The following is a 14,858-nucleotide window of genomic DNA, read 5'->3' as shown; positions in this document are numbered from 1 at the left end:
GCAAAGTTAATCATCGATCATGCTGTGTGGAAACGCCACCATAAAAATATTTAACTGTGACGTTCAAAGAGTTTCCAGACTGATAAACACATCCGTGTGCCAAGAAGATAGCGCACCTCTGCTCTGTGACACTTCTTCTGGGGAGATATGAACAAACGCCTACCCACCACAGATCAGAGAAACATCATCACCAAAGTCAATTTTGACAAACCAGTAAGTTTACTGGGGTTACCTACAGGCGTGTGTGTGATGGAAAGACAGCTGCATCACTGAAGGCCCTTCCTGGCCTGGGTGCCTTACTCACAAAAGCTGCAATTCTGGCTATCTCTTCTAGCAGTACTCACAGCTGTCTGTATAACTTTTGCAGGGAGGGACCTTGTTCATTTGGTTAAGTTTCAGGGACTTCCTGACACTTGTGAGCCCCTAACTTTCTGAATCTTAAGGAGCCTCCCTCCAGGATGCACATGGAGGTCACAGGGAAAACCTCGACTTTCACCTTACACCTTGCTTGAAACAGGGTCTCTTATTCACTGTGGCTTCCAGGGGTTTTCCTGTCTCCACCATTTTACTTCTGGGGTTCTGGGAGTACAAACACGCTCATATCCTCACACTTGCATAGCAAACTCTTTAATCTCTGAATCATCTCCTCAGTCCCATTTTGGCTTGTTTGTTTGCTTTTTCTTTTTTCCTTTTCTTTTTTTTTTTCTTTTTTTTTTTTTTGAGATAGGGTCTTGCTTTGTATCCCAGGCTAGCCTCAAACTTGCACTGTAGCCCAGGCTGGTCTCAAGCATGTGATTATCCTACTGTAGACTCCTTGAGCAACACCAATTCTAGATCATCCATAGCCTTTGTAACATGCTATAGAATAATTAAGAAATATAAAGACAGTGCTTTCCAGAGTGTTGACAGGAGTCAAAGGAACCTTGATTTATAACAGGTTAAGTCAGAAGTATAGGCACTAACCCCCTGAGGGCATGCCATACACCACACATCACTGTAAGTAATCACTTTTTAATAGCTTTTTAAATTTTTATTTTTTAATTCTTTGACCATTTCACATATGTATGCATTTTGACCATTTTCACACACTCAGTGATCTCTAGTTCCTCTCTCTCCTGTTAATGTCTTCTTCCTAACAAGCTCCCCCGCCCCAAAACCATTCAAACCTTTGTCCTTTTGTATATGGCCATTGCATTTAATTAGGGTTGCTTGTCTGAGTGAAGATAGGGGATTATATACTGGACTATGGGCAAGCCACGCTTTGGAGAGAAAAAAACAAAAACAAAAAGACTCCCTTCTCCCAGTAACCATCAACAGTCAATAGCTCATTGGTGAGTGGTAGGGCCTTTAGCATAGGTAGGTCCTTACTCATACGCGCTGAGACGTTGGTGGGTCCAGTCTTGTACAGGTAACTGTAGCTTCCGTGAGTTCGTTGGCACTGTGGTGCCTAGAAGACAGCTCCTCAGGGGACTCCTCCCATCCTCCAGCTGCTGCTTACTCTGAGTAACTTAACTTAATTGTTGGTCTTTCTGGACATCATCACCATCCTGTGAAATAAAAAATGCTAGTGCTGTTCCCCTCCACAAATGGGGAAAACGGAGCTCTGAGAGTGTGTGTCTTCAGTGGACCAGTTTCATATGACTGTATCCTTAACCTGTGGAATCCTATGTAATCTGCACACAGATGGTGACAGTAGTTGATCATTGGACCCATACAGGAAGAAGAGATGAGCAGTTCCCAAACTGTGAGTATATGTAAGTGTGTGTGTATGTGTGAGTGTGTGCGTCAGTGTGTGTGTGAGTATATGTAAGTGTGAGTGTGTGTGAGAGTGTGTGAGTGTGTAAGTGTGAATGTATGTGTGTGAGAGTGTGTGAATGTATGTGTGTGAGAGAGTGTGTGAGTGTGTCTGTGTGTGAGTGTGTGAGTGTGTATTGTGAGTGTGTGTGAGTGTGTGTGTGAGTGCATGTCTGGGTACGTCTCTGTGTGAGTGTGTGAATATGTGAGTATGTGTGTGTGAGTGTATGCGTGTGAGTATGTGTGAGAGTGTGTGAGTGTGTCTGTGTCTGTGTGTGTGTGTGTGTGTGTGTGTGTGTGTGTGTGTGTTACATTGAAACCAAGCATGGTGGCATGTGCCTATAGTTCTAAGTATTTTAGAGGTTGAGGTAGAAGGAGCTAAAGATCCAGCCACAGCTACAGAGTTAATTCAAGGCCAAAATGGGCAGCTTAGTAAGACGTTGCCTCAAAGTACAAATTATAAAATGCTGGGGATGTGGCTCAGCAATAGAGTGCTAGTCTAGTTTTTCAAGGTCTTGGGTTCAAGTCCTATTATTGCATAAAGAGAGGGATAGGAGGGAGGGAGAGAGGGATGAAGGAAGGGAGAAAAGGGGGAAGAGGGAGAAAGGAGAAGCTAGGAGTGTGGCTCAGATGGCACAGTGTCCCATCCCTCAGCACTGCATACACCAGCATGATAGCACATGCCTGTGACCACAGCACTTGGGTAGCAAAGACAGAAATTTGAAGTTCAGGGGCATCCTTGACTACATAGGGACTCTGGACCAGCCTTAGATACATAAGACCCTTTTTGGAAAAAAAAACAGAGAGGAATGAAGAAGAAGGGAGGAAGAAGGGAAGAAGGGGGACAGGGAGATGATTCAGCATTTGCCATGAAGGCTAACAACCTGAGTTTCGTTAGAAACCTACGTTGTAGAAAGTGAAAATGGACTCCTGAAAATTGTCCTATGACCTCCAACTGGAAACATGGTTTATGCACGCACGTGCACACACACACACACAAACACACACACACACACACACACACACACACACACAGAGAGAGAGAGAGAGAGAGAGAGAGAGAGAGAGAGAGAGAGAGAGAGAGATATTTTGGGTTATTTTGAAAACACAGAAATATATGAATGTGCTTTCATTTTAATGCTCTAGCAGAGGCATGGTTTTGCCAGCTGCAGGTATTTTCTATGACTGTGTGACATCTGGGATTCTGGGAACCTTTTAGAGGGTATATAAATGCTAGGGCCCCTAGAAGTGAGGTTAGTTGTTGGTCATTTAGGGAAGTTGGTTTCGGTTTGTTAGTAGTTGTGCTCAAAGAAGAAACAAAAGGAAAGAAATTAGATTCAGAGATCTCTATCTCTTTCTTCCCCGTCTGTCCTTCCTCCTCTCTATCTAATGGTAAGAGATGAAATTGAAAGCAGGGGATAAAGGGTGGGAGAAAAACCCAAAGCAAAGACCAGCTACACACACACACACACACACACACACACACACACACACACACACACACGAGTCAATCAATGTAAACATTTTTTTAAAGGAAGGAAGGAAAAATAGAAAAAAAGGAGGAGAGAAGGGAAGGGACAGAGGACACAGTAAGTGGTATGAGAAGGCACTTTCTGTTTGCTCATAGTTGATCAGCTCTTGGTCCACCTTCAGTGTTTCACATTAGTATTTATCGATGCACCAAGTAAAGAGATGAACAGTCACCTAGGAAGTTCAGGGTGTGACCCCTGCTTAGAGTTAGGCCCCTGTTCCTAGGGGTAAATCCCTATCAGCAAAGTGATTGGTGGAGGGAGGTCCCATGATCAGGAGTCCTTACCTGGGATGACCCAGGGTGGCATTCCTCATCCTTGTGCCCTTGGGGTTCTCCACCTTGAACTTCATGTAGTTTGACTTCTTCCTTTCGGTCGGATAGTCTGTTGGAAAGTGTTTTGGCAGAAAGCCAAATTGCTTGAGTTCACTGATTAACACACCTAATTGGTAAGTCCCACCTCCCAAGTAAGAGACCTGGTCTCAAAAACAAGGTGGAGTCCGGTGTGGTGGCACACACCTTTAGTTCCAGCATGTGGGAAGCAGAGTGGGCAGATCTCTCTGAGTTTAAGGCCAATCTGCTCTACATAGTGAGTGCCAGGACAGCCGGGACTACACTGTCTCAAAACAACAACAACAAAAAGCAAACAAATAAAAAACCAGATAGAGAGGCCTGAAGAGAATTAATTGGTCAGGAGGTAAGAGTGCTTGCTCTGCAAGCTTGATGATCTGAGCTTGAATCTCAGGCGCTGTACAAAATGTGCATGTTTCAAGGTTCCACAGGAGGAAAGCCAACCAGAAGCCCTATCCAAGCTGATACCTATGCACCACAACAAGGACTAGCATGATATGATAGCCCAAAGAGTGTAGTAGTGACACACACATCTTCTTGGTAACCAACAGGTCTTTAATTTAGAACTTCTCAGAAACGAACAAAATCATGCCTGGGACTGGAAACCCAGCCAAATAACCAGTGAAGTCATGGATCTTGGGAAAAAAACCTACAACCACCATTGTCCTGAGCTAGCATAAACCCTAACTACATTCTAAATGTTCGTTCTTATGCCCACAGATAAGTGCAGTTCTCACCCCTCATTAAGGACACTTCTTTCTTGCAACCACTCCAGAAAGCTACACCAAACAAAATGCAGAGTTGTGCCTAGTCCCAGTAGGAAAGTCTACAATCCTGCACCTAAGGCTCAGGAAACATTGTGGAAGAGGGAGCTGAAAGATTTTAAGAAGCAGGGGACCAGGGAGTTTGCAACAATGAAGACGGAGGCAGGTGGAGCCCACGAGGCCTTAGTCCTAGGCTAAAGAACTCTGAGAGTGGGAGAAATGGTCTTCCCAATGGAGGAGCACAAAAATCAGTCATCTAATACAAAATGGTCAGCCCTGAAATATAAGTAATATTATACAGACTGATAGGGTTTTATTTATATATTTAAGAATTCATGTATTTCATAGCAATTAATGAAAAAGAGGTCATGACTTTGAAAGAAGGCAAGGAGGGGCACGTAGGACTTAAGAGGGAGGAAAGTGAAAGGGAAAATTATGTGATTATTGTAATCTCAAAAAATAAGAGAAGAAAAATTTTGTTGTTTTTTTTTTTAAGGCAGGCTTTCTCTGCATAGCCCTGACTGTCCTAGAACTCTGTAAACCAGGTGGCCTCAAATTCACAGAGTTCTGCCTGCCTCTGCCCCTGGATTAAAGGCACGTGCTGCTACCACCTGGTCAAGAAAACAAAAGTTTGATACGGCATGGCTGCACATGCCTATAACTTTAGTGTTGGGGGATGGAGACAGGCAGAGCCTAGAGCTCACTGGCCAGCCAGCTTAATCAAAGTGACAAGCATCCCATTCAGTGAGAGACCCTTTTTGAAGGCAGTGAAGCCTGGATAGCAATAAAAGCCTTGGCCACCACAAACACAAATGCTGCATACTCATTTGTATGCAGCGCGCGCGCACACACACACACACACACACACACCCCAAAAACAAAATGGAAGGACTACTAGAGATTTATCTTAGTGGTAGAACACTTGTCCAGCATATTCAAGGGCCTGGATTCAGTGCACAGTACTAAAAGGAAATAGAAAAGCTATTGAGGAAGGACACCTGAGGTTGACTGCTGGTGCGCAGGAAATATGCATATGCTGTTTTTCTTCCTGAGAGGTTGGCCTGAGGTTTTACCTACCTGAGGTGCTCTTCTGGGGACTGTGGACTGGCTGCTTCCTAGCTGTTAAGATCTTCACAGCCCTCTTCACATCCTTGTCCTCTGGATTCCCACACACTACTACTTTCTGGCGGAAGTAGAATCTACAGAGGGTGGAAAGATGGGTGCCAAGTTAGGACATGAGGCTCAAAGGCAAGTACGGCGCCCTCCCAGCAACACTGAAGGTCCTACTCACATCACAGCACGGAGGTTGCAGCTTCCACTCACTTCCTGCTGGTGATAATGCCTAGCATGCCGGAGAACATTCCATTTGATCCTAGGCTGGTAACCCAGGCAGCAGTCTTCAAAGGCACCTGCAGAGCAAGTGAGGTGGCTCAGTAGGTAAAGGTGCTCGCCACCTAAGTTCAACCCCCAGGACCCACATAGTAGGCAAGAATCACAAATTATCCTCTGACCTCCGTAAACGTGTGGCACATGCATGCAGGTGCGCACATGCACGTGACAACTACAACACACACACACACACACACACACACACACACACACACACACACAGTCATAAGCTCTAAGTGAGAATCTAGTACTATTATTCTAATAAAAGAACATAGTAATAAACTGTCCCCTACATTTTTATGCGTAGTTCACAGGTTACACCCTCATCAGAAATGCTTCTTTTTTGTAGTAGATGTAAGTTATACCAGAGACCCACAAAGATCAACTTTTAGAAAAAGAGACTATGGAGTTCCCTGCTATAAATGAGACATCTATATTATACTCCCTAGCCACAAAGTTCAGGCATTATCTCAGAAGAGATGGGGTGGGGGATTGTGAGACTTGGAGGAAGTGGACATCTTCAGGGAAAGAATATTTACTAGGCACAGAGTGCACAGACACACCCAAGATCAAGACAGCTAGAATCCAAGTACAGATGGATGGGTAGATAACCAAGCCAGCTCAGTCAGTCAGCAGGGTCTCCAGTGAGGGAGGGAGGATTGAAAAGATGATGACAGTTAGACAGCACTGTAACATGACCCCAGCCAGTTCTGAAGCTAAAGCAGGTTTATTTTTTTTTCAATCTGCTTTTCTATCATTTGTATCATCTGTATGCAGGTGCATACAAAGAATATGGTCAGTCCTAAGGCCTAAACAAAGTAGGCAAGGAACAAACAAGGCACAAACAGAGTAGTTAAGATCCCATGTTTACTGTATTCAAAGTCTTAACAAGACCCATCAAGATACAAAGAACACATTCCTCAGCTGTGTCCATCTTGAGCCTACTTTCCTGTACTAGCCCAATGTCAAATTCCTGCCAGATTCCTAGAAGGTTCTCCTACGGCAGAGTGCACTAAGTCTTAAACCTAGCTGAAGAGCTATTGGAAACTGATGGCTGCTAAGAGAGGCTCAGTTTTCTTCAGGAATATAGTCCTGAAAGACTATCAATGCTCTAGTAGATGGCAGATCATGAAGCTGTATGGGAAAGTGGTGGGGGATGAGGTAATATTAGGGGAGAGGGGAATAGGGGATGGATTTGTTCAAAACACATTAGCATATATGAAATTCCCTTTAAAAAAATCACAAAAAGGTACCTGCAACCTGATGAGCTAGTCTCACACCGGATTCCAGGTGTATATCACTAGCAGGATAGCCACAGATGTGAGCACACACACACACACACACACACACACACACACACACACCACCTTCTAGACACAGAGGCCAACAGACAACCTGGGAAAGATAGCCTCCTTACTTGTTCTCAGCTCTTGGTCTGAGGGCACTGGCAGGAACTGTAGAGTGTAGGTAGGCAAAGAAACAACCCAAGTCCCTTCTCTTTCTGCTCTGAGGTAGAGGGCAGGTGCACACCTGGGGAAAACCCAGTACAACCCTATTTTCCTAAAAAATGGTTAGCCAAACACTGAGGCACATGTGTATCTTTAAGACCAGCTAGGGCAGAGGATCCTGAGTTTGAAGCCAGTCTCAGCTACATGAGACCTGTCTCAAAGCACCTACTTGGCACTAGGACTGTAACCCAGCTGGCAAAGTGTTTGCCTAGCTTGTGAGAGGCCTGCGTTGCATCCCCACAAGTATATAAACTGGGTGTGGTAGTACATTCCTAGAATCCTAGTGCCTGGGAAGTAGAAGCAGGAAGATCAGAATTTCAAAGTCATCCTTGGCTAGAAAGCAAGTTGGAGACCATCCTGAGATATATGAGACCCTATTCTAATTTCAAAAATTAAAAATTGGCTAGACTTGGTAGTGTGCACTTTTAATCCCAACACTCAGAAGGTAGAGACAGGCAGATCTCTGAGTTCAAGGACAGCCTGGTCTACAGAGTAAGTTCCAGCATAGCCAAGGCTATACAGGAAAACCCTGTCTCAAAAAACAATTTTTTTAATTAAAAAATTTAAAGGCCACATGTGTGGCACATGCCTTTAATTCCAGCATTCAGGAGGATCTCTAAGCATTTGAGGTTAGCCTGATCTACATACTGAGTCCCTGGACAGTGAGATATACATAGTGAGAGAGGTCTTGTCACCAAGCCTGATAACCTGAGTTTGACCCCATGGATCCACAGAGTGAAAGGAAAGAACCTGCAAGTTACCCTGTTACCTGGGCACTGAGGCACACTGGTCCCCACACATGCACACAAAATAAATAAATGTTACTTGGATAAACACTTAAACAGGCTATTCAACTTTTCTGACCATCTCAGTTCCAGGTATGAGTTGGCCTGTCCCCATCCCTGTTCCTCTCTACACTCCTCTCAGTAACTGCTAAACTGACCTAGCCATTCTTTGTCGATTCTCCTGTTGGCCTAACAAAAGCTTAAAGAGTTCTTCTTGGTGCCAAAGAACCATACAACACATACATGAATTAGACCTAACACCTCAGGGGTATTTCAACCTGGTGTGGAAGGCAAAAATGTTATCTACACAAAAAGAGGATGTACTGGACTAGAGGAGGGTGGTACCCAAGGAGGAGATGATTCTAGAAAATTCTGAGGAGAAAAGTAAATGAATAATAATAATTTAAAAAAAAACAGTTGATAAGACAGAGGGTTCCTCAATCTGAGGTCAAGTAGAGCCCAGTAGTGGTTTGGGGACAGAGTCCATCCTCCTTGCCATCGCTCCACCTTGGTTCTTGAGGACAAGGGGCAGTGGTATCAGATAAGAACTGGGGCTCCAGGAATCCTTGGCAGGTGCTTTCCAACACTGGGGGCCACTTTTCTCCCAGGATCAAAGGGCAGAGGTTGGGCCTGGCTCTGATAGCGGAATGGAAAAAAAAAGCCACACCTGGTCTTCCTGCAGGTATGCTGGAAGCTTGAAGGTGTAGGACCTAGTAGAAGAGCAGGCAAGGTGGGTACTGGGATCCTGGTCCTTAACCTGGCCTGGGATCTTACCATACATAACACCTGCTGGGACTCCATGATTTTTTCAGAGATGAAGCACCCAGTGGCGGGACTCTGGGGGACACTACATGCCGAGAATCGGCCTTGGGTAACTGAATCCTTCAGTATCTACTATCCAAAAGGGCAAGGAAGAAGACAAAAATGGTTCCTTGACCACGAGAATGGGAATATTTTTTGCATCTGGGAGTATTTTGCAGTTCATTGGACTCTTAAATTTTCATTCCTGCTTAGCAGATGGGGAAACTGAGTCCCACACAGAATAATCTCAGCCCCTTGCCTAGATTACACAGGGAAGAAAAGCAGGCAATTCACCTTGGAGAGTCTCCAGGGTTCTGAGATCAACCTCACATCCCTAACTAGGCAGAAGAAGGGAATAGGCATGCATTCCTGGCTGTGTGTGCGTTTTTCCTCAATTGGAATCCAACCCTGGTTCCTGCAGCCCCTAAGCCTCTTGGATCTTGCAAAGGAAGCACTTCAGAATGAAAGTCAGGGATCTCGGTAGATGTAGCTGGGGACACTTCATCTCTACCCGTCCAGCTCCAGTAATGCCAGGAAGTCTTCCTATGCCCAACCTCCTAAGAGACACTGAAGAATTCAAAGGATACAGGATACCGGGAAATTTCAACAAGTGGAGAAGGACAAGTGAGAAGAGAAAACAATATCCTAAAACTGGAGCAAGGTAGGTGTAGCTCAAGACAATACCTTGGGCACGGACAACTGGCACCCAGGCCCCAACAAAGCAGGCAGCCAGGCAGGCGAACAGCTGCAGTTTCATGCTGAAGGCTGGATCTCCTCTCTGGGTACCTGAAGGTTTAATGGGGCCACCTATAAAAGTGGAAGGGAGGACATCAGCCAGTCCCTGGAACTCTCCCAAAGAGAGGCCGATGGTAAAGGGCTTGCTCTTGCCTCTGCTCTGGTCAGAAGAGGACTCACCAGTGCCTTTCTGGTCCTGAAAGGTGGTGCCCGCTTGTAGGGTGTAACGCCTATGGGATCAATGAACTGGCTCCATTCCTTATATCAGAGCCCCACCCTGCAGGGGCCTGCCCTCTCTCTTCTTTGCTTCCTTCCTCCTGCTCCTCCTCTCTACCAGCTCTGTGAGACGTGGGACTTCTCTCTCCTACAGACAGACCAAGTCCTATTTCACATCTGTCTCTCCCGGTTACCTACCTCATGAGCCTCACCCCTCCCAACACCTTATTATGTGAGGTCCAATACTGCCCCAGGCCTCTCCCTTAAAGGCCTTTTAATTCCATTCTCTCACGGATCCTTTTATAGTTAATTGGCTTTAAATTTTTATTATTTCTGTTTTTTATTATTTTGTACATGGTAATGGGGCACACACGTAAACCATGGCATGTCTGTAGGGTCAGAGGGCAACAATCTGTTCTTTCCTTCCACCTTGTGGGTCTTGGGATGGAACAAAAGTCATCTGTCTTTGCTTGGTGTCAAGTGCCTTTACCCACTGGGCCAAGGTGCCATCTTGCCTTTTCTTGTTCCCTTGCTGTGTCCTGGACTTAACACATTTTCCTGAAATTTCATAATTCCTTTTTCTTTCTTTCTTTCTTTTTTTTCTGGGTTTCTGAGACAGACTTTCTTTGTGTGACAGAGCCCTGACTGTCCTGGACTCGCTTTGTAGACCCGGCTTGTCTTGAACTCACAGAGATCCGATTGCCTCTGCCTCCCAAATGCTGGAACATAGTGTCATTTTTAAATGGCTGAATAAAATTCCAGTTGCTGGCACACGTTTGAAATTTTATTTATTTGGAGGTTGGGGGCATGAGAACCACGACGATCTGGGGGTAACTTTGGAGGGTCGGTGGAGTTTGGGAATCAAATTAAGGTCATCAGGTTTGACAGCAGACACCTTCAGCCATCTCCCCATCTGGAAAGATACACTTTCAGTGGGGCAATAAGCGACACAGAAATAGTTTCCAATATTATAATGAGAGTCATTCTAACAAAACTGTTTTTAACCACAACATTGGAAAGAGAGCAATGTTCTGGTTTGGAGTGTGAAGCAGGATCCAGGTAACGGCGTCTGATGTCTGCAGGAAGCAAAACATTCATTTTGAAAGCATCTCTTCTTTCCTTTGCTTAACTTGACCCACTGACGGATAGCGGCAAAGTGTTTAGGAAGACGGGGCTGGACTGGGCAGGGAGGAGGAGCACGGAGGTCTGCCACAAGAACTCACATTTAACTGCTTTTAACCTGCATCCGCAGCTAGCTCCACCAGTCCTCTCTCTGGGTATTCCTCACACTCCGAAACTCTTGATTTCTCCTGCTATATTTAGTCCTATCTAGGGCCTGTTGCCCTCTCCCATCCCCCACCCAACTCTGCGGAGTCGTGGAGGGTGCTGGCCAGCCTCAGGTAAGTGAAGCTTGCGAAGGATGATTAAGAGTTTAAAGCTCCAGACAACCAGGGCAAGTCAGAAAGCTGCGGTCTGAGTTTGGAGAATAGCACCCGGGGGCGTGTTTTGATGAATGGCACCTGAGGATGGGTCTTGATGGTGAAGATTTGAGTCGTTTTGGTGGGTAGAATTTACAGCCAGTTTTCAAATGAGGAAGAAACTAAATAGAAGTGTTTGTGTGTCTCAGGCGGTGCTTTCTGGGTGGGGCTTACTCTGGGGGCGTGGAGTGCAAATCCACCACAGCTGCAAATGGAGTCTTGTGGAAGGGATGCAAGCCCCCACCCCTATCCATGAGCTTCTCAGGTTCCTCGGCCTCTGGATCTGAGTGGGTGAGGCTGGGTTGGGACGCTGCTCCGCGTGGCTGCAAGGCTTGGAGACGCAGCGTGGCAAAACAGTACCTGCTGAAGCCAAATGTCAGGGGGAGTTACTAGTTATGCGGGCCCACTTTCCCAACCTTAGGGGTCAGGGCTTGCCCCGCCAGCACCCTTCATGGGGAAGAGGAGAGGAAGTCTAAGCGAGTAGCTTTGTACAGGGACATGTGTCTGCTCAAGATGTAGGAACAGGGCTGAGGACAGGAGACAGGATGTTCAAAGGTTTCAAGAACGTGAATTAAAGACAAAGTTGTAGGCTGGGAACGTGGAGTTGTAAGTGTGCTGGCCTAGGATGTATGAAACTCAAGGTTTAATGTTTCTACCACATAAAACCAGTGGCACACATCTGTAATTTGGAGAACCAGATGAAAAAAAAAATTAGAAGTTCAAGGCCAGCCTGAACTATCTTTCTCCTTCCTTCCTCTCTTCCCTCCCTCCTTCCTTCCCTCCTTCCTTTCCTCCTTCCCTCCCCTCCCTCCCTCTCTCTTGCATGGGTAGCTGAAACATTCGAAGTCACGGTCTGCCTGGACTGCAGTGAGTTCAGAGAGTTTAAGAGCAACTTAGTAAGAATCTGCCTTAAAATAAAAAGTAAAAAGAGAGCCGTAGTAGAGTGTTTGCCTAATATATACCCCCGTACCAACTGGGGAGCAGTCAGAAAGGCTACAAATCCCAGCACTGGAAAGGCCAAGAGATAAAGTTTGAGCCCAACCTTAGCTGCATAGTGAGATGTCCTCTCAACAGTAAGAACAACAAAAATATTGTTCATGAAATTAACAGTCCTCCCGTGGTGGAGGTTGCAGAGGAGAGAACTGGAGGCTGTCACCAGCAAAGGTGCAGGGATGGGCAATGTCTGAACATCCTGGGCTAAAGTGGGCATCCTCCTGGAGTCATTCCTGCATGTCAGACCCACAAGTATCCTGACGTTCTAGTGATGAGAGGCATTTGCTAAGACTTTGGCAGCCCTGCCTGTCTGTCTGAGAACAGCAGCTGGAAACCCTCTTCCACATCTGCTTGTTTCACAGGGATACTCTGTACTCCAGTTACCTACCAGCCAGTCCTGACTAACCTTGTGTCATGCTGCTTTTCCGTTTGTTTTTTCCACTTTTCCATGTGTGTGTATGCAAGTTTTTGCATATGTGTATGTGTGAATGCACATGTGTGTAAGCCTGAGGTTGATATCAGGAATTTTTGTCCATTGCTCATATATAGAGTTCCACAAATAATTCAGACAGAATGACATCACTGTATCTTGTTGCTGCCTTCTCTCTATGGACTGGTTGGTCACCAAGTCACATGGATCTTACCTAGTGAACACACAGAATCAACCTCCTCTCCACACACACCTCTATCACTCCCTTGCTTCCCCTCATTTTTAAAAATGTGTGTGCATGGTGTTTGTAGGTACACATGGTGATGTCACAGAAAAATCCCTACTCCCAGCTTTATACAGCCCCAGGGATGAAACTTGGGCTGTTGGACCTGTATAGCAACAACCCTTATCTGCTAAGCCATCTCTCCTGACCTCTACTGACATCCATGCCTGGTTTGCATAGTCCCTGGTTCCACCCTCCCTCCTCCTTAGGCAGCCTTCTCTGCTTGAATCATGTTTTGGTTTACCTCTTCTGTTGCTTGGATAAAATACTCCAATCAAAAACAATTTGGGGAAGAAATTTTATTTTCCTTACACTTCCAGATGGAAGCCAAAGCAGAAACTCAAACAGAAATAATGGAGGAACACTTATTACTAGATTGCTTCCTGCTCTTTTTTTTTTTTTAAATACAGTACATGCCTAAGAATGGGGCTGCCCACAGTGGGCATTGACTTCCCACATCAAACCAGTTAAGATAATCTCTCGAAGTCATGGTCGTAGATTATACTGATTGAGGTAATTCTTTTGTTGAGGCTCCCTCCTTCCCAGATGACCCTAGCTTGTGTTAAGCTGACAATAAAAACTAAGGACAGAACCTTAGTCATCTTTTTGTCTACCTGATAAGTCACCCTTCTCTTTGGGTCTGACCTCTCTATTTCACAAGGTAGATCACAGGAGAGAACCTTGAGACACCAGTTGCTGATTTCCAAGTTTTAAGGCATATTTTCGGGCACATATACTCAGATACTCTCTTATACAGCATAGGCCCACCTTCCCAGAGATGGTACTGACCACATGGGCTGGGCTCTCCTACATCAATCATCAATCAAGAAAACGCCACAAAAACATAACGATGGGTCGATCTGATGGTGGCAGTTCTTCAGTTGAGGCTGTCTTCTATGTGTGTCACTGACAACACAGATTATCAGTCTACAATTCTGCTTTCCTTACTGGCGGGGGGAACCCCTCCATGTTGGGCATGATAATCCAAATTTGTGATTTCAGCTCTGAGAGAAGCAGGATCAGGGTTCAAAGTCATCCTTACTACAAAGACTTTGAGGTAGCCTGGGATTCAGGAGACTATCTTTAAACCACAAGTCAAGACTTTCCCTTATTTTTACTTACGTGTACACATATGTATATGTTTATAGTTTATATGTACTTGTGTGTAGATGCCCTTAGAGGTTAGAAGAGAACATCTTCTAACCTCGGTGCTGTGATGTGAACTCTTGCCCCGGTGACTGAGTACTTGCCTTTGACTGTTCACTCAATCATCTCTCCAAAACTGTCCCTCCAATGACTTGTGTGCGGAGTATGTCAGATGACTTAATTCATCTTTGTAAGGAACAATATTGGCTCGGGACCCCCAAGACCAAGTTCTTAGCATAAAGATGTATTTGCCCCAGAGGGACAGAAAAGAAAGGACAAAGACGGGACATAAGGAGGGGGAGAACAAAGGGCATGGGTCCCTGAAGGGGTGAAGGACTCTCTGGACAGACAAGATACAAGTGTAAGGTTAAGGTAAATGAGAGCCCAAAGGTGCTTCTGATTACTGGAATTCTATACTTGGACTTTCTTCAGAAATGTAACCTAATGGCTTTTAGCAAGGCAGAGGGAGATGGTTAGAAGAGCAAGACCTGCCAGAGCCCCTTCAATCTTTACCTTTTTGGGGGCAAGGTCTCTCAGCAAACCTGGAGCTCACCCAGGAGGCTAGGCCAATAAGCTCCAGGTTGCTCCCTGACTCAGCCTCCCCGGGCACTAACTACATTGAGCTTTTTTAACTACGTGCAGGGAGGGCCTGGGCTC

General features: G+C 45.5%; 1 protein-coding gene across 3 annotated transcripts; it reads right to left on the bottom strand.

Annotated features, from left to right (window-relative positions):
- Positions 1 to 706: 706 nt before the first annotated feature.
- Positions 707 to 10,079, bottom strand: Ccl25 (C-C motif chemokine ligand 25). Of its 3 annotated transcripts, none has more exon segments than NM_001037203.1 (6): positions 707 to 1,547; positions 3,611 to 3,707; positions 5,515 to 5,636; positions 5,729 to 5,846; positions 9,605 to 9,727; positions 9,836 to 9,879. In NM_001037203.1, coding segments are annotated over 5 exon segments (444 nt in total). In that variant the 5' UTR covers positions 9,678 to 9,727; positions 9,836 to 9,879; the 3' UTR covers positions 707 to 1,513.
- Positions 10,080 to 14,858: the final 4,779 nt, after the last annotated feature.

The sequence above is a fragment of the Rattus norvegicus genome, chromosome 12, assembly GCF_021556685.1.
Source record: "Rattus norvegicus strain SHRSP/BbbUtx chromosome 12, alternate assembly SHRSP_T2T, whole genome shotgun sequence".
In the NCBI taxonomy this organism is placed as follows: domain Eukaryota; kingdom Metazoa; phylum Chordata; class Mammalia; order Rodentia; family Muridae; genus Rattus; species Rattus norvegicus.
The sequence above is the reverse complement of the archived record's forward strand: the minus strand, read 5'-3'. Positions and strand labels throughout refer to the sequence as shown.